Source organism: Canis lupus, chromosome 20 (assembly GCF_003254725.2).
Source record: "Canis lupus dingo isolate Sandy chromosome 20, ASM325472v2, whole genome shotgun sequence".
NCBI classification, from domain to species: Eukaryota; Metazoa; Chordata; class Mammalia; order Carnivora; family Canidae; genus Canis; species Canis lupus.
The window spans coordinates 49,331,363-49,351,523 of record NC_064262.1 but is presented as its reverse complement, the minus strand read 5'-3'; the positions used below and the strand labels follow the sequence as shown (position 1 = coordinate 49,351,523).

General features: G+C 50.2%; 1 protein-coding gene across 1 annotated transcript in view; it reads right to left on the bottom strand.

The window, feature by feature from the left end:
* Positions 1 to 19,629, bottom strand: part of LOC112666861 (translation initiation factor IF-2-like) — a 29,238-nt gene extending 9,609 nt beyond the window's left edge. Inside the window, exon 1 of the mRNA XM_049098219.1 lies at positions 19,566 to 19,629. Within this exon, the coding sequence (XP_048954176.1) occupies positions 19,566 to 19,629 (64 nt within the window). The remainder of the gene's footprint in view (positions 1 to 19,565) is intronic.
* Between the last annotated feature and the right edge of the window lie 532 nt (positions 19,630 to 20,161).

The window sequence follows — 20,161 nt, the reverse complement described above, 5'->3', positions numbered from 1 at the left end:
CTTGGAGACCTTGTTTTCTATTGGGGTGAGGGCACAGGCAGTGTCTAATAGTCTCGGGCACTGTAAGCCAAGTGAGATAAACACTGTGAAGAAGCATAATAGGGTTATGGGAGAAGGAGAGTGGTGGCTAGCGGAGGGAGGTGGTCAGAGAGCCTGTCACTGGGGGTACATTTGAATGTCTATTTTTTAATATTTTATTTATTTATTATTTATTCATGAGAGACAGAGACAGACAGACAGAGAGAGACAGAGACAGAGACACAAGCAGAGGGAGAAGCAGGCTCCATTCAGGGAGCCCGATGTGAGACTTGATCCTGGGTCTCCAGGATCACACACCCTAAGCCAAAGGTGTCGCTAAACTGCTGAGCCACCCGGGCTGCCCTGGGGGTACATTTGAATGCTCTGCTCCCCATCCCAGGCCAGGCGGCGAGGTGGCCTGTGTTTGTTACAAAGACCCCTCATCTGGTCCCTCCCGGCTAGTTTCTCCCGGGCAGCCCTGGGAGTACATGGGGGTCTTCAGGGACCCCTGTGTCTCTCCCCTAGTAGAGGCCTGGCCCCCAGTGGCTGCTGGCTCAGAAGGGTGCTGGCGTGTGTGGCCTCTGAGTGTGCTCGTGCCTGAGTGACATGTCTGAGGGTTCAGGGCAGCATCTCAGGGCAGGTTGACCTGGGGATTTGGAAGGTGGCAGATGGGGTAGGGAGAGGAAGGAGGCTGTCCCTGGCCAGTGACAGAGACTGAGGTGACCTGCCAGCCTCCTCCTAGTCACACTGGGCTGGCAGGCCAGATGCAGGGCCAGGCGTTTTGTTTGTCGAAGGGTTTGTCCCGTCCTGGTTCCTGTGCCTCTGTTTCCTCGGCACTCCCTCCCTCCCCATGGGCCGGAGCCCATGGCCATTGCACAGGCGGCCTCAGCCTGGCTGGTGATGCTGCCTTCACCCTATGGGCTGGCCTCACCCTCTGGGTTGTCTTGGGAGAACTAGCACCCTGTTCCTCCGTCCCCTTAGAGCTGGACTTAAAATTAGGGAGCTTTCCAGAAAGGCACTAGGGTCCCCAGAGTTCAGGAAGAAGGAGTCGATGTCCCTCCCTGTGTTTTGCTGGGCTCCCCTGACTTCGAATCCCCCGCCCCGCCCCCCGAGCCCTCCAGCTGATGCACTTGAGGTTCTCACCTTAGCCAGACAGCCTCTCTGTCCACAAAAACTGCTATGCTGCTGAGGAAAGAGGAAAGCTCCACCTAAACATTGATTCATCAATTGCTTGATTCATTCATTTATTTCATTTGCTGAGCTTGTTGTGCACTCCGTGAAGAACTGGGTGCAGAGCTGGCCTGCCATCGCAGTGTCCTAGCTCTACTGTTAAGTAAAAACTCAAGTCACCAGACCCTAAGGAATTCAAAACCGTTATTCAGACAAATCCCTCTATGCCCGTGTTTGTTGTAGCATGAATCACAGTTGTCAAGAGGCCCATCAGTGAATGGATGGAGGGTGCCTGACTGGCTCTGTCGGTGGGGCATGCAACTCTTGATCTCAGGGTTGAGTCAAGCCCCACATTGAGTGTAGAGATTACTTAAAAATCAAATCTAGGGCACCTGAGTGGCTCAGTCCGTTAAGCCTGTGACTCTTGATCTCAACTGAGGTCATGATCTGAGGGTATGGGACTGAGCCCTGTGTTAGCTCTGCCCTCAGCATGGAGTCTGGTTGAGATTCTCTCTCTCTCCCTCTGCCCCTCCCCCTACTTGTGTGTGCACTCTCTCTCAATAAATAAATAAAATTTTTAAAAAATTAAGTATTTATTTGACAGAAGGAGAGCACAGTGGGGGAACAGAAGGACAAGCAGGCTCCCCACTGAGCAGGGAGTTTGATGCGGGGCTTGATCCTGGGACCCCAGGATCATGACCAGAGCCAAAGGCAGATGCTCAACCAACTGAGCTACCCAGGCGCCCACCCCCCAAAAAATGAGCGAATGGATCAACAATGTGGTCCATCCATACTATGGAATATTATTTGGCCATAAAAAGGAATGAAGCTCTGATGTGTGCTCTGACATGAGCCTTGAAGCATTAATGTTCAGTGAAAGAAACCAGTCACCAGAGGCCATGTATTATAACTTCATTTGCCTGAACTATTCAGAACAGGCCAGTGGCCAGGGACAAAAGGATTCGTGGTTGCCAGGGGCTGGGGAGGAGGCACGGAGAGTGACTGCTTAATGGCTATAAGTTCTCCTTTGGGGCTGATGGAAATATTCTGGAACTAGATAGTGGTAGTGGTTGCCCAACAGTGTGAGTGTACTAAATGCTGCCGAATCACACACTCTAAGATGGTTAAGGGTTGATGCTACGTTCCGCGAATTTCATCTCAATTAAAAAAAACAAAAGCAAGTCAGCACGCTGTGTTTCATGCTTCTGCTCTGGCTTCAAATAAAAGTATTTACAGCCGTGTGTGTGTGTGTGTGTGTGTGTGTGTGTGTGTGTGTGTGTGGTGGGAGGCAGTGCAGTGCGGGAGTGAAGGGGAGAAACCTGCCCAGTGCTAACCCCTGCTCCTACAGGGGCATGAGGCTTCCCTCCCCGCAGCCCTGTGTGCAGGGGTGGAGCTGGCCTTCAGGCGGTGGGGAGGGTGCCTCCCCTTGGAGCTGCTCAGAAACAGAAGTTTCAGGATGGTGGGGAGAGCAGAGCCACCACTAGACCAGGTGGCTAGCAGGGGTCACCCGGGCAGGAGGGGAGACAGGCTCAGGGGCCACTTTGATCATAGGCCCATGGAATGATGACAAGGGTATCTGTGAAAGGAGGCCTGCTGGTATCCACGGAAGAGGTCACCCTATTCACTTGGTTATTAAAAGAATCCTCCTGTGCCCAGGTCATCCTTTGGTGAATGTCAGTCCGATCGGGCTGCTGTAACAAAAATGCTGTAGGCTGGGTGGCTTGTGAACAACAGACATTTATTTCTCACCATTCTGGAGGCTGGAAGCCTAAGATCAGGGCGCTGGCCGAGACAGCCTGCATCCTGGTTCATAGACCAAATTTTTTTGTTGTGTTCTCAGGGGCAGAAGGAAGAGGGAGCGCTCTCTAGGGCTATTTATTTATTTATTTATTTATTTATTTTAATATTTGTCCTTGCTCTCCATAATTTTCTTTTTTTTAAAGGATTTATTTATTCATGAAAGAGAGAGAGGCAGAGACACAGGCAGAGGGAGAAGCAGGCTCCATGCAGGGAGCCCAACGTGGGACTCAATCCCGGGTCTCCAGGATCACGCCCTGGGCCGAAGGCAGGCGCTAAACCCCTGAGCCACCCAGGGATTCCCTCTCTGGTCTTTTTTTTTTTTTTTTTTTTTTCTGGTCTTTTTATAAGTGCACTAATCCTGTCTACGGAGGCTCCAATGATCTCAGCACCTCCCCAAGTTCCTGCCTCCCAGGACCATTACTTTGGGGGTTAAGATTTCTTTCTTTTCTTTAAAAAAATTTTTTTTTAAATTTATTTATGATAGTCACAGTGAGAGAGAGAGAGGCAGAGACACAGGCAGAGGGAGAAGCAGGCTCCATGCACTGGGAGCCCGACGTGGGACTCGATCCCAGGTCCCCAGGATCGCGCCCCGGGCCAAAGGCAGGCGCCAAACTGCTGCGCCACCCAGGGATCCCTTTTCTTTTCTTTTCTTAATTTTTTTTTCCATTTATTTATGATAGTCACACACAGAGAGAGAGAGAGAGGCAGAGACACAGGCAGAGGGAGAAGCAGGCTCCATGCACCGGGAGCCCGACGTGGGATTCAATCCCGGGTCTCCAGGATCGCGCCCTGGGCCAAAGGCAGGCGCCAAACCGCTGCGCCACCCAGGGATCCCCCTCTTTTTTTAAAAAAAAATTAAGATTACTTATTTATTTGACAGAGAGAGTGGGGGGCTGGCAGAAGGAGGAGAGGCAGACTCTCTGCTGAGCAAGGAGCCCAACACAGGGCTCCATCCCAGAACCCCAAGATCATGGCCTTAGTCAAAGCAGACGCTTAACTGACTGAGCCACTGGGGCCCCATGGGGTTAGGATTTCAACGGATGGATCTGGGGGCAGATCTGGGGGCGGGGGACATAATCATTTAGACCACAGCGGTGCGCATTCGCTCGGGACACAAACACCTTCACTCTCTTTGCCTGTTCAGAGAGAAGTCTGTTCACACACCTCCTTCCCAGGCTTCCCCGTCACCAATCTTCCTATCCCTTCTCTTTCAAGTCACTGACCACCCAGCCAAACCACTGGCCACAGCCCACGAATCCGCATGGGATGGCACAGCGGCCGTTTCTCCTGCCAGCTAAAATGAGCAGCCAAGCCAGGTGCACTGCTGGGTGTTTGCCCACGGGGAGGGTTTCCTTTCACGACCACCCGTCCAGGGTGTCCTTCCAGGGTGTCCCGGGAGGGGATGTGGTGCCGCAGCTGCCCTGCTTTCAGGTGGCGTCTGCAACTCGGGCAGGACCATCTGTAACCCATGCCTGAATTTGCTCGTCCTTTTTTTTTTTTTTTTTTTTAAGATTTTATTTATTTACTCATGAGAGACCCACAGAGAGAGGCAGAGACACAGGCAGAGGGAGAAGCAGGCTCCCTGTGGGGAGCCCGATGTGGGACTCGATCCTGGGACTCCAGGATCATGCCCTGGGCCAAAGGCGGCACTAAACCCCTGAGCCACCTGGGCTGCCCAAACTGATCATAGGGAACTCACCATGAAGCTACAGGTGCAGGATGGGAGCGAGAAGGAGGCGTGGTGGGACGCTGTACCACATGACCTTTTGCTTATTACAATGTGTGCTTGTATTATCCTTATAATAACATTTACAAATATTTTTATTTATTTATCCATGAGAAACACAGAGAGAGAGGCAGAGACATAGGCAGAGGGAGAAGCAGGCTCCATGAAGGGAGCCCGATGTGGGACTCGATCTCGGGACCCTGGGATGACGCCCTGAGCCGGAGGCAGATGCTCAACCACTGAGCCACCTGGGCGTCCTGAATAATTACTTATTTTTAAAAACCTGGGTCATCCTTCCAGACTCCCTGATACGATATTAGAAAGAACCGATGTGGGGCGAGAGGTAGTGTTGGAACCATCCACAGCCTTGCTTTGCTAAATGCAGCCTGCTGCCCGTTTCTGCACAGCCTGCAAGTTGAGAATGGCCTTTTCATTTTTAAATGGTTGGGGAAAAAAAACCACGATGTGAAAATTATATGCAATTCCAATTTCGGTGTCCAAGGGAGCTGGAGGGACAGGACAGATGTTGTTTAAGGGTACAACCTGGCAAGGAAAAGAAACTAAGTCCCAGAGAATGAATGCACAGTACAGTGAATATAGACAATAATATTGTATTATAACCACCAGACTTGCTAAGAGATTAGAAGTCTTCATTATTCCAACTACTAAAAAGAAATGATAATTAGGTGATGCAATACAGGTGCTAATTATCGCTATAATGGCAATCATGTTACAATATTTAAATATATCAAATTAACGTGTTGTGCACCTTGAATTCACACAATATTGCGTGTCAAGTATATTTCAATAAAATAATTCAGTGTCCACAGATAAAGTTTAATTGATACACAGCTGCACTTACTCATTTACCTGTCACCTGTGGCTGCTTTTATTCCAAGTGGCAGAGTTGAATCATTGCAACAGTGACTGCCTGGTCCACGAAGCAGAAAATATTTCCTGCCTGGCCTTTTTGAGAAGTTTGCAAACCTCTGCTCCACGGGGCCTGGGAACCAAATGGCAACCTGCCTCGGGACTCGGGGCTTCCTGGGATGTTTCTTCATCCGCTCATGGAGCGACTATGGGACATACAGGAGACTGATAATCACACTGGGATGGGGGGTAAGGATGATCCCTCGGGGGCAGGGGACACCTGGGCCTTCAAAGTGGGGAGGGATTGAGCGCTGGGATGGGTAGGCTGGCGGTGGGCACAGCTGGGGGACATGGTCGTGGCTCTGCCCCTAGTTGGCAGACAGGCAGAGCCATCCCCACAGCCACATCCCACCTCACCAGCCACCGCATCCCATTCACCATCCCAGTGTTTTCCCCTTTCCTTGGCTTTTCCCTGCCCCTGCTCACTGTCCCGGCCTCACTGGGTGCTGTCAGCTGTCACTGCTTCAGGTCTGGAGGTATATCCTAGTGCAGCAAGTGAGCTTTCCTTCCCCTCTCTCCCTCCCTTCCTTCCTTTTCTTTCTTTCAACAAAATACATGTAACATTAAGTTAACCTTTATTTATTTTTGTTTTTGTTTTTTTTAAAGATTTATTTATTTATTTATTCAGAGAGAGAGAGAGAGAGAGAGAGGCAAAGGGAGAAGCAGGCTCCATGCAGGGAGCCCAACGTGGGACTCGATCCCGGGTCTCCAGGATCACACCCCGGGCTGCAGACGGCGCTAAACCGCTGCATCACCAGGGCTGCCCTAACCTTTATTTGTTTGTTTATTTTATTTTTATATTTTTATATTTTTTAAAGATTTTATTTATTTATTCATGAGACACAGAGAGAGAGAGAGAGGCAGAGACATAGGCAGAGAGAGAAGCCAGCTCCATTGCACGGAGCCTGATGCGGGACTCGATCCCGGGACCCCAGGGTCATGGCCTGAGCCAAAGGCAGATGCTCAACCACTGAGCCATCCAGGTGCCCCTTGTTTGTTTATTTAAGTGAGCTCTACACCCAATGTGGGACTTGAACTCATGACCTTGAGATCAAGATTTAAGACCCTCTACTAGCTGAGCCCAGCCAGTTGCTGCTAAATTAACTATTTTATTTATTTATTTATTTATTTCATTTTATTTCATTTCATTTATTTTTTTTAGAAAAAGAGAGCATGCACAAATGAGCAAGAGGGGTGGGGGAGGGCAGAGAGAGGGAGAGAGAGAATCCCAAGCTGACTCCATACTCAGCTTGTGGGGCTCGATCTCACAACCCCGAGATCATGACCTAGGCCAAAATCAGGGGTCGGGTGCTCAACCAACTGAGCCACCCAGGTGCCCCCTAAATTAACCATTTTAAAGGTTTATTTGTTTATTTTAGAGAGAGAAAGAGAGAGCATGGGAGGGGGGAGGGGCAGAGAAAGAATCTCAATTAGACTCCCTGCTGGGCACAGAGCCCCACACAGGGCTCCATCTCATGACCCTGAGGTCATGACCTGAGCCGAAACCAAGAGCCAGACGCTTAACTTACTAAGCCACCCAGGGGCTCCCGAATCAATCATTTTGAAATGGACGATTGCCTAGCATCTAGCGCACTCACCATGCTGCACAGCCACCTCGCCTTCCCATTGCCCCAAGAAACCCTGTAGCCATTAGCCACCACTCTCATCCCCGCCCTCCCAGCCCCCAATCTGTCCTCTGTCTCTGTGGATACTTTGCCTGTGCTGGACATTTCATATCGATGGAATCATGTATATGTGGTGTTTTGTGTCTAATTCTTTTAGTTGGCATGTTTTCGAGATTCATCTATGTCATAGCATGAATCAAAACTTTGTTCCTTTTATGGCTAGACCACAGTCTGTCTATCCATTCATCCATTGCTGGACGTGGGTTGTTTCCCCCTTAGCCAATGACCTTTGTGTGTGTGTGTGTGTGTGTGTGTGTGTGTGTGTGTGTGTTAAATATACATAATATGAAATTTACCATTGTATAACTATTTTTACTTTTAAAAATTGTCATGGAGCAGCCTGGGTGGCTCAGCGGTTTAGCGCCACCTTCAGCCCAGGGCCTGATCCTGGAGACCCGGAATCGGGTCCCAGGTCGGGCTCCCTGCATGGGGCCTGCTTCTCCCTCTGCCTGTGTCTCTGATGAATAAATAAATAAAATCTTTTAAAAAAATTGTCATAAAAGACACATAAGATCTACCATTTTAACCATTCTTAAGTGAAGATTCTGTGGCTTTGCATACATTTACATTGTCATGCAGCCATCACCACCATCCATCTCCAGAACTTTCTCATCTTCCCAAATGGAACCTCTGATCCCATGAAACACTAACTCCTCTTTCCCTCCCTCAGCCCCTGGTAATCACTGATCTGCTTTCTGTCTGTTAGTCAGTGAGCTTTTACAAATGGACGTCTGAGCATGCCAGCTCTCCTGAGCCTTCAGTGGCTCCCTGCTGCCCTCAGGATAAAGACCAAATAGATGCACTTTGCATATTGGTCCTCTCAATTTGTTCCTCCTCAGTCTCATGGACACCTTTCCTTCCCCTTCTGAGGAAGGTTGGCCTCTATTACTCAGGACTGCTTCCTCACAACATATGTCCAGTTATAATTCATTATTTCACTATGCTTTTTCTTTTGGTTTGTTGATGTAGGTCTCTAGATATGCTCCCTGCCTCCTCCACCCGACTGGAGGGTATGGGCAGGGCCCATCGTACTCACTACTGTGTATCTCTTGCTCCTGAGCCTGTGCCTGACACATAGCTGGTGCTCAGCATAGTGTAGAAGGAATGGCAGAAAGTGCACGCGTGGGAGGGCTAAAGGGGTGGTCAGCTGCCCAGGGTGGTGGGTGGACCGAGGCCGGAGGTGATGCCAAGAGGCTCTGGGTGGATGTGGGGTGCTCACGGGCTGCAGGTTGGGTGGGTGCATGAGCAGAGAGCAGGGCTAGCTAGCTGGGTGGAGGAAGCAGAGGAGAAGCAGGGGGCATGGAGAGGTGAACCTCCCCCCCCCACCGGACGGAAGTACAGCCCAGAAGTGGAGTCTGGTGGAGGTGGTACCGGGAAGGCAGGTGAGTGATGCTGTTGTATCCGTGGCCACCCTGCACGTGAGGGGCCAATCTGGGGCTGGAGCCCTATGAGGAGGTCCTGGTGTCCTCGATGAGAGGGAAGTTCCTGGGGCCGGCTTGACCCACTTCAGCTGGGGGCATCTGCACAATTTGTAATTTCTCGGGCCCAGCTTTGGCCAAAGGAGAGAGGCCTGTTTCAAGCCGGACTTGGCTTTCCCCCAACTGGCTGGCCTCCTTCTGCCTGATGCTAAATGCCGGCTTGTCACAGTGTCTGCATGCACGCACACGCCTGCACCTCTCCGGGGGGTGTGTTTGCAGGGCTAGGGGCAGGAGGGGGGCGGTATCTCTTAGCCAGCCAGCGGCCATACCCCACGCCTGTGTCCGCCCCACGCTTCTTTTTATATCTCACATTTACAGGGAGCCTAAAACATCTGAGCCCATGAGGGAAGGGGCGGCAAGGCGGCGGGGGGGCGGGGGACGTCTGAACCCAGCGTGGAGGGAGGCTGGCTGGGTCAGGGGCGGCCACTGGCTTCCTTCCATCAGTCCCGAAGCATCAGATGGTGCTGAGCTATATTTAAAGGCTGCTTTCTCCGCCTCCACTGCGGGGTCCTCACCAGGATGAATGAGTCAGAAGGAGGCCTGGTGTGGCCCCGAGGCCTGGCCGGGTGTCCCCAAGAAGCAATCCTGTAGCGGCCTCGGCTGGCTCCCTGTTGACCTGAGGTCCCCCTGCCCAGGCTTCCTGCCCTGGCCCTGCACCAGGTGAGAAGCCCAGTGGATGACCCCCGACTCAGGGGAACCCCCAGGCAGCTAAGGGAGGCCAGCAGTGGCTCCCTGGCCTTCTGCAGTGGCCTTTGCAGCCAGCAATTCCTGTGGGATTCCCAAGGCCCCTGCAGCCCCATTCTCTTGCTTTACAGCATCATCACGTGCTGCTGTGGTTGTCAGCATGCACACATACCCTTCCTATTTCGCTCCTATTTTATTTTATTTTATTTTATTTTATTTATTTTATTTTATTTAATTTTAATTTTATTTTATTTTTCAGTAAAATGTAGCAGGTTATTGTATTAGAAAGAACACTGGATGCAAAATCAAATAGCTATAAGTTTGAATTTTGGCTCCCCACTTACAAATCTGGTAACTACATAAGAATCTCTATATACAAATTCTTTTTTAAAAAATACTTTTTCTGGGATCCCTGGGTGGCGCAGCAGTTTAGCGCCTGCCTTTGGCCCAGGGCGCGATCCTGGAGACCCGGGATTGAATCCCACGTCGGGCTCCCAGTGCATGGAGCCTGCTTCTCCCTCTGCCTGTGTCTCTGCCTCTCTCTCTCTCTCTCTGTGTGTGACCATCATAAATAAATAAAAATTAAAAAAATAAAAATAAATAAAAAATACTTTTTCTTATTGGAGTTCAATTTGCCAACATATAGCATAACACCCAGTGCTCATCCCCTCAAGTGCCCCCCTCAGTACCCGTCACCCAGTCACCCCAACCCCCTGCCCACCTCCTTTTCCACCACCCCTTGTTTGTTTCCCAGTCGCTCCTATTTTATTGATGACAAGGCTGAGGTCCCAGGTTGGGATGGATCTTAGCTCCGGCTGCTATAACAAAATACCACAGACCGAGCGCTTCTAAGCAGCATTTATTTTGCACAGTTTTGGAGGCTGGAAGTCCAAGATCAGCATGCCAGCAGGTGAAGTATGTGGTGAGAGCTCTCTCCCTGGTTCATAGATGGTATCTTCTTGCTGTGTCCCCACTAGGTAGTAGGGCCGAGGGAGCTCTCTGGGGCTTCCTTTATAAGGGCACCGCTCCCATTCACGAGGGCTCTCTCCCTCATGACCTCCCAAAGGCCCCCTCATAATACCATCACCTTGGGGGTAAGGGCAGTCAACATATGAACTGGGTGGGGGTGTGTGTGTGCAGACATAAACATTCATAGCAGGATGTGTGCGTGTGTGGGTGAGGGAGCCGTGGAATGATGGGCAGATTGTGGCAGGGATTGGAGGGTGCAGTCTGTACCCTCCCTAACTATGCAGGCATCACCGACCTCACCGCAGCACCAAGTCCACAGATGGGTAGGATCCTGTACCGGACACTCATGGGCAGTGGACGGGGTGGCCACCCGGGCACAACAGAGCTCAAGGATGATCCCAGAAAGGCTCCTGGGTGGCTCAGTTGGTTAAGTGGCTGCCTTTGGCTCAGGTCATGATCCCAGAGTCCTGGAAATAGAGCCCTGCATTGGGCTCCCTGCTCAGTGGGGAGCCTGCCTCTCCTTCTCCTCTCACTGCCCCTGCTCGTGCTCTAGCTCCCTCTCCCAAATAAATAAAATATATTTTTTAATTTTTTAAAAGGTTTTATTTATTCATGAGAGACACACAGAGAGAGGCAGAGACACAGGCAGAAGGAGAAGCAGGCTCCATGCACCGGGAGCCCGACGTGGGACTCGATCCAGGGTCTCCAGGATCACATCCTGACCTGAGCCAAAGGCAGATGCTTAACCGCTGAGCCACTCAGGTGTTCCGAATATTTTTTTAAATAAAGATTTTGCTTATTTTTAAAATTTATTTATGATAGTCACAGAGAGAGAGAGAGAGAGAGAGAGAGGCAGAGACACAGGTAGAGGGAGAAGCAGGCTCCATGCACCGGGAGCCCGATGTGGGATTCGATCCCGGGTCTCCAGGATCGCGCCCTGGGCCAAAGGCAGGCGCCAAACTGCTGCACCACCCAGGGATCCCGATTTTGCTCATTTTTATTCATGAGAGACACACAGAGAGAGGCAGAGAGATAGGCAGAGGGAGAAGCAGGCTCCCTACGGGGAGCCCGACGTGGGACTCGATCTCCAGGATCACCCCAGGATCACGCCCTGAGCCAAAGGCAGATGCTCAAGCACTGAGCCACCCAGGCATCCCAAATAAATAAAATCTTAAAAAAAAAAAAAAAAAAGAAACTTACAAGGAAAAGAGTGTAAGTGATAGCAATGATACTTATATTGGTTACATGTTGAAATGATTTTATTAGGATTTGTTGCATTAAATGAATGTATTATTCAAAATAATTTCACCATCCTCAAAAAGCTACACAAAGGGGGATCCTAGAACCCAGAAATTCCTACTCCTAGGTATATGCCCCAAATAATTGAAAACAGGCGGTCAGATAAATACTTGTACACAGCAGCATTATTCACAACAGCCAAAAGGCAGAAGCATCCCAGATGTCCATCAACAAAGGAACGGATACACGAAATGTGGTGGGTCCCCACTGTGGAATATTCTTCAGCCCTACAGAGGCATGGAGTCCTGATACATGCCACAGCGTGAGTCTGTCTTGAAGATATTATGCTCCGTGAAAAAGAGCTAGGCTAAAAAGTCACATATTGTATGATCCCATCCACATGAAATACCCAGAATAAGCAATTCAGTAGAAACAGAAAGTAGATTGGTGGTTGCCAGGGGCTGAGCAAGGAGGATGGGGAGTGACTGCTCATGGGGACAGGATTTATTTTGAAACTAGACAAAGGTGATAGTTGCATAATATTGTGAATGTACTAAGTGCCATGGACTTGAACACTATTTATTTATTCAAGCATAAGTTCTGTGAACCTCATACAGTTCACCTTTTAAAGGTTTTTTTTTTTTTAAGATTTTATTTATTTATTCATGAGAGACACAGAGAGAGAGGCAGAGACATAGGCAGAGGGAGAAGCAGGCTCCCTGCAGGGAGCCCGATGTGGGACTCGATCCCAGGACCCTGGGATCACGCCCTGAGCCAAAGGCAGACGCCCAACCACTAAGCCACCCAGGCGTCCCCCTTTTAAAGATTTTATTTATTTGTTTGAGAGAGAGAGAAGCAGAGTCTGAGAGGGGCAGGGGGGGAGCAGAGGGAGAGGGAGAAGGGGGCTCCTCCCTGAGCAGGGAGCCTGATGATGTGGAACTCGATTCCAGGACCCTGGGATCATGACTTGAGCCAAAGGCAGATGCTTAACCGACTGAGCCACCCAGGCACCCCGGAATTGAACACTTTACATGGTTAGTTTTATGTTATGTGAGTTTCACCTCAACTTGAAAACCCAAAACAAAAATTCACCTGTTCTTTTTTTTACTTTCTTTAATGTGGAGACCTAAGACTGAAGCGTGGCTCTTCGTACAGGTTGCTGTTGGACTGTCGGTCTAGAACCACTGTGCCTCCAGGGGAATCCAGTCACACCTGCTTCCTCTGCCCGCCAGGTGAAAACCCCACAGGACCCTGCTGACCCCCGAAAGCAGGGCGGGGAGGAGGTGTAGTCAGGGGAGCTGAGGTCAGGAGAAGGGCTGAGCCTGTCCACCACCACCGCCACCCACCCCACCCCCGCCCAGCCCCGGGGACTTTCGATTGTCTTCCGTGGTGGGGAGGGGTGGTGGGTAGAGATTGGTGCAAAGCTTGAGTCACCTTGGACTTTTGGCCACCTGAAGTTCAAAGACCTGGAGACTGTTGTTCCTGGTTGTTGGCTTCATGGTTTGCATCCCCAGTGGTCCTGGTGGCAAAGAGGCAGCACTTGGGAGTGGTTAGGATGAGATGACAAGAGAAACAGAAAAGGGGTCATGGCATGATGGATGGGGCGAGAGGTCACTAGGTTCCAGCCAGGAGGGGCGAGTCGTCACCCTGTGGGAGGCACCAGGCGGGGCTGGCTGGAGACAATCCAGCTGGGTGCGTTTTTGAGGTTCACCTTTTCCCCCCATGTGACTTTGGGCAGGATCTTGGGCAATTGATTGAATCTTTCTCTTTTATTTTATTTTTATTTTTTTATTTTTTTTAAATGTATTTTTGATTAAAAAAATTTTTTTGATTGAACCTTTCTGACGCTTATTTTCTTTTGTTCTTTTTTTCTTTCTTCTTCTTCTTCTTCTTCTTCTTCTTCTTCTTCTTCTTCTTCTTCTTCTTCTTCTTCTTCTCCTTCTTCTCCTTCTTCTTCTTCTTCTTTTTTTTTTTGACTCTTATTTTTCTGATCTGCAAGTGCCTTCCTCAGCTTCTCCTTTTAGCTAGCCCCTCCTCGCGCTACTGCTCCCGCAGCTCCTCTCCCGCCCTCGGGCCTCCCCCTGGGCTCCTCCTGAGAAAGTGGAGGCAGAAACAAGGAGACCCACGGGGCCTCCAGCTCCAGCCAGCCTCTCTGGCTCCTGAGTGCTGGGTCTTCCTGAGCCCGCGGCTCTGCGGCTCTGCGTAGTCGTTAGAAGGTTCTTCCCTTAGCGCCGCCGGGTATTTACATCCGTGACGTCCTCGTTGGTGCAGCTTCTGTCTCTGGAGCCGGGAGTAGGGGTACTCTAAGCTCCCAGCCCAGGGCCTCTACTCCTGGCTGCACCCCCAGGTTCCCGGAGGAGTCACCCCCCCCCACCCACGCCTGAGCCATTTGCCCTATGGCCTCTAGGTGGCGCTGCCTGTCTGGTGCACCTTGACTCCTGTGGGGGCAACGTTTGCTCAACCAAATGCTCCTCTTGGGTCTCCTTGGGGGCGGGAGCCGGCGCTGGAGTTGGGGACACCGCCTTGAATGAGCCCAGGCCTCGGTTTTGGGGCGCTCTGAGTCCCATTTGGTTATCCAGTCGATTATTATAATGTGATCTTTGATCCTATAGGGAAATGTGGGACTCTTTTTTTTAAGACATCTAGGTGCCTTAAGCACTGTTTCTGGGGCACCTGGGTGGCTCAGTTGGTTGAGAGTCTGCCTTCGGCCCAGGTCATGACCTCCGGGTCCTGGGATGGAGCCCCATGTGGGGTTCCCGCCTCAGTGGGGAGCCTGCTTCTCCCTCTCCTGCCATTCCTCCTGCTTGTGCTTGCTCTCTCAAATAAATAAAATATTAAAAAAAAACAAAAACTATTTCCACATTGAAAAAGCAGGGACACCTGGGTGACTCAATGATTGAGCATCTGCCTTCAGCTCAGGTTGTGATCCCGGGGTCTTGGGATCGAGTCTAGTATCAGGCTCCCCATGGGGAGCCTGCTTCTCCTTCTGCCTATGTCTCTGCCTCTCTCTTTATGTCTTTCATGAAAAAATAAGTAAAATCTAAAAAAAAATTGAAAAACCGATCATGTATTTTGGAGAATTAATTCAGTACGATATCAAAGTCTACACAGCTCTCTGTGGAAGTAACCACTGTCCGCAGCTGGCTGTGCATCTCCCCAGATCATTTTCTACAGAGGAAATGTAGTCTTGGAGGCTGTGTTGTGCACGGTGAGGCCCCTTTCTCATGTTTAAGGGCTGGAGCCGGGTGGGGGGGATGGGGGGGCCTGAGCAGAACTGTGTGGGAGGCTGGGAGGGGGCCTCGAGCTCTGGGAAGCTCACAGGGCCCGGGGTGGTGGGCACGTGGGGAAGACTGCCAAGGGGCTCGGGCTGCTATTCTGGGCAGGGACAGGAGGCCAGATGGAACGTGGGTGTCACGTTTAGCAGATGGGGCTGTCGTGGCAGATCCAGGGCAGGGGTGGAATGAGAACGGTTCCGTGTCCACCCCCTCTGAAGACTCTACTCCGGCCAGCAGTCCCCGTCCCCTCATCCTCCCCAGCGATATCCCTGAGCCCTCAGCAGGTGCTCAGCTGTCTGAGTCCGCTCGGGCTGCTCCAACAGAAAACCATAGTATAAGTAACAAATAGTTATTGCTCACAGTTCTGGAGGCTGCAAGTCTAGGGCCAAGGTGCCAGCGGATTGGGCATCTGGTGAGGTCCGCTTGCCTCCTTAGTCACGGACACCACCTTCTTGCTGTATCCTCATGTTCTGGAAGGGGTGAGAGCTCTCCTGGGTCTCTTTTACGGGGGCACTAATTCCATTCATAAGGGCTCCACCCTCATCACCTAATCACACCCCAAAGGCCCCACCTCCAAACACCACCACACTGGGAATGAGATCACAACATAAGAATTTGGGGGGATACAAGTGTTCAGTCCCTAGCAATGGGCAACACTGGCAAGCGTATGGGTGATGCCTCATCCCAGGAATTGTGTACCTGAGACACAGGCTCAGGGTGAAGTCGGTTCCTGTAGGACCCACAGTGAGTGACCTCTAATGACTAGGTCTGTCTGGTGACCAGTCCCATCCTGAAGCTACCTGGGGGGCCCACTCTAAGTCACCTCCTTGGCATAAACTCAGGTGTGATCTAAAGAAGCTCCTTATGGGGGTGCCTGGCTGGCTCAGCAGGTGGAACGTGTGACTCTTGATCTCAGGGTTGTGAGTTCCAGCCCAATGTTGGGTGTAGAGATGACTTAAAAATAAAATCTTTAAAAAACAAAGAGGGGAGCCCTTATGAATAAGACACTCCTCTGACTTAGGAAATTCCAAGGGTTTTAGGAGCTACTAGGAACTGGGGACAGAGACCAAATATATTTCTTATTAAACCACAGGGACCTTATTTGGAAATCGGATCTTTGCAGATGTAATTAAGGTAAGGACGGAGATGAGATCATACTGGATTGCGGGGGGGAGGGGGTGGCGAGCAGTGCTAAATCCAGTGGATGTGTCCTCCTGAGAGACAGAAGAGGACATCCAGAGACACAGGGACAAGGCCAGGTGAAGACAGAGGCCGAGATTGTGGGGACATAGCCACAAGCCAAGGAACACTGGAGGGCTGCCAGCAGCCACCGAAGCTGGATGAGAGCTATGGACAGAGTCTCCCCCAGAGGCTTCAGTGGGAGCCGACTCTGACAACACCCTGATTTCAGGACTTCTTGCCTCCCGGTGTAAAGCAATACATTTCTGTTGTTCTAAGCCACTCGGTCTGTAACTTGTTACATCGATCTTAGGAGAGTAATTTTGCTACTATTTCTTTAAATTCTTTTAAGCCATCTGTTTTCCTTTTTTCTTTTTTTACTTATATGTTTTATCACTCTAAGCCCCAGGCTCGGTAAGGTACTTGGTTCACTGTGCTGGTGAGGCTTTTTCAAATGCACGGTGACGTGAGCACAGCCTCCCAGCTGAGCGTACTTGTCCCTTTCCTCCGCCTTCTGGATGTTTCCTTAAAATCAGGCCTTCCCCTCAATGCTGTGCAGAGTTTCTGAGGACCAGTAGTCCTCCTCCTGGGGTGCTCGGGTTGGCGCCCACACGCGGATCTGGCTTTCCTGCAAGTCTTCAAGCCGAGCGCTGTCACCCATCGGCACCCCGCCAGTCCTGTGACGCAGCTGAGGGGGGTCAGATGTGCCACCCCCAAATATGCCACTTTAGCAAAAGGATTATTTTGAGCCGCAGGCAAGTGAGATGCAGAAGAATTCTCTGTCCTCCCCTTTGCTACCGAAAAGCAGGGCATACATTTTCCTTTTAAGAAAGTGACATAAATTTCTTTTTGAAGGTGTCCCCTTTTCTCCTGTATCAGGAAGGGAAGTGACTCATCACTGAAGATGGAGAGGCACCAAAACGAGTCTGTATCAACAAACCTTATGAAAATAACCCTTTTCCATTAGTTTCCACCAGACATTTCCTAGTCATTTCCCCACAGTTTATCAGCTCCGGAAGCCCAAACCCCTTTTCTTTGTTAAAATGGTATATAAACCCCTGAGTCTAATCACTTCTTTGAATTTCACTGCTTTTCTTATGCATGTAAATATTAACAGAAGTTGTCTGCCTCCCTCCCCACCCCCATTAGTCTGTCATTTGTTAGCTTAATTCACAGGGCCGAGTCACTGCATCTAAGAGGGTAGAGGAAATGTTTTGCCTCCCTGACAAAGTGGTAGGTCCCCATTTCGAGGACAGAACAATGAGGCTCAGAACAAGCAGTTCCTTGAAGCCCTGAGGACTCATCTGTAATAAGCCTGGGTCTCTCAGACTGTTGCCCCCAGGAGGGGAGCCACCTTTGCATGGCAGGCTTGGCTTCCAGAGTCTCTATTTCCTTGCCCCTTCCTCAGCCTTCTAGATGTTGTGGCTAAGACCAGGGATTGGGGGCTTTTGTGAGACTAGGGCTTAAGCCAAGCCACCCCCTGCCTCTTCCTCTCCTGATTCCCTCACTCTGAGTCTCACAGGCAGTTTACAGTTGCTCCAGTCTGAAAGTGTTGGGGAGGCCTGGGGTTCAGCCTCCTGGCACTCAGCCACAGGTTCGGCCTTTTGAGTCCAGGGGTTGTGGGGAGCTCTGGCAGAGGGCCTGTTCCCTCGTGGACAGATAGCTGCGGCTTCCCGGCTCCAGATGGGCCCACGTGCTCCTGAATAGCTTCAGCACCATGGGAGGTGGACCTCTGCCAGAGGCCAGCCCGGCCTGGGGCGGGCAGCTGGTCTAGAAGCCTGCAGGGGTTGTGATTGGCCAAACTGCCTGGGTAGGAAGTCAAAACCCTCTATTTAGCTTTTGGCTGGACTGGTCACTTCCTGGATGCCATGATTACAGAAGGAGCTCTGCCTGCCTTGCCATTTGGAGTCTCTCAGCCTTCTTTGCCCCAGGTAAGCTCGAGGGTTGGGGTCTGGAGCAAGGCCTGTCAAACTTTCTGCTTTGGTGCTATGGTAATAATGCCAGTAGTAAATAATTACTCACTCTGGGACAGGTGAGGTTCTGAGAACAGCAGTTCTCAAAGGGGTCCAGGCCCTTGGGGGCTGTTGAAATCATTCCAGGAAGCCCATAAGGCCAAACTATTTTTATAATAATATTAAGATGTCCTGTGCCTTTAATACTTTCATTCTCTCACATGTGTACGGCCGAGTTTCCAGAAGATATGGGCTATTGCAACAAGCTGAATGCAGAAACAGATGTGAGAATCTAGCTGTCTTCTGTAAGCTGACATTAATGAGGTGCAAAAATGTAAAACAAAGCCTCTCTTTTCATGGAGGTTTTTTTTTTTTTTGAAAGCTTGGTTATTTTTCATTAAAAATATTGTTACTATTAGGCTTCTTTTACTTTATTTTTTTAATGTTAGGTTTATTGTTGATGGTGATTTAAAAACTAATGCATAGTTTAAAAAATTCTGTTTTAATTTCTAAATGGTAAGTATCAGTATCTATAATCCACATAACTAGATATGCTTTGGGGTCCTCAATAATTTTTTTTCCCTAAGAATGTAAAGGGATGGGGCGCCTAGGGGGTTCAGTTGGTTAAGAGTTCGACTCTTGATTTTGGGTCAGGTCATGATCTCAGATTCATGGGTCCCAGCCTCGTGTCAGGCTTCAGGCTTAATGTCCCTCTCCCTCTGTTCTGTCCCCTGCTCTATCTCTGTCTCTGTCCCTCTCTCTCTTAAATAAATAAATAAATAAATAAATTCTTTAAAAAAAAAGAGAATACAAAGAAGTGCTGACACCAAAATGTTTGGGAATTACTGATATAGGACAAGGCCTCCTCTGGCCCACTGTCTGTATTTATAAATAAAGTTTTATTGGAACACAGCCATGTTCACTAGTTAACATATTTTCCCTGGCTGCTTTCCTGGTACAACGGCAGAGTTGAAGAGTTGCAACAGAGACTATGTGGGTCACAAAGCTGAAAATATTACTCTGGTCCTTTAAGGGAAAGTTTGTTGGCGGCTGATGTAGAATAATGCATTTAATTTTCATATGCAGTCTTTATTATCATTTCTATTTTACAGATGGAAAAACAGAGGCACAGAGAGGTTAAGTCACTTTCCTAAGATCACATAGTCAGTGAGACTGGAGCTGAGGTGGTGGGAGTGGTTCTAGGGAGGGTGGTGGTGCCGAGCTCCTCAGGGTCCAGTGACTGACCCAAAAGTCTGTGGTTAGTTTCCTGCTGCCTGGCCTCTGATTTTCCTTCTCCGGTACCCTGATATTCCTTGAGGACCATCCCCTTCTCCGTGTCTGCAGATTTTGTGGGCTTCTCTGAAGCCCTTTCTAGGGAGAACCAGGAGCTGCCCTTACAGATCAAAGAGAGGCCTTTTAGCTCAACCTGAACAAGGGCTTATAAGCGGCCTTTTGCTCACCTGAATCAACACAGTCTTCTGACCTCCTAGTCTCACGGACTACAATTTTGTAGCTCTTGCCCATATTCACAGAAGCATTCACAGAATAGGCAAGGAGGTGAGGCCTGGGGATGGGAGGCAGGGTGGGAGTCTTCTACCATCTTCATCTGTGGGGCAGCTTCCGTAAGGCTGGAGTGGGAGCGTGTGGCAGGTGCACTGGGTGGGTTTGAAGGTGGAGGGAGGCTAGGTTATCAGTCCCTTTGTATGAACTTCACCTTTATCTGTACCTCAGATACATTGCCTGCATCTTAAGCTGGCCATGGCCATCCCCTGCCACCCACGGGTGGGCTGCTCTGACCTTTGACCTCTAGGACTCCCCACCAGCTGCCAGGGTATTTTCGATAGGAGTTCTGCTAATGTTTGGGGCCTCACAGGTGCTCCCTGGGGTCTCACTTGCCTGATCATACAGGACGGTCAAGGGGGCACCTGGGTGGCTCAGCGGTTGAGTGTCTGCCTTTGGCTCAGGTTATGATACCAGGGTCCTGGGATCGAGTCCCGCATCGGGCTCCCTGCAGGGAGCCTGCTTCTCCCTCTGCCTATGTCTTTGCCTTTCTCTC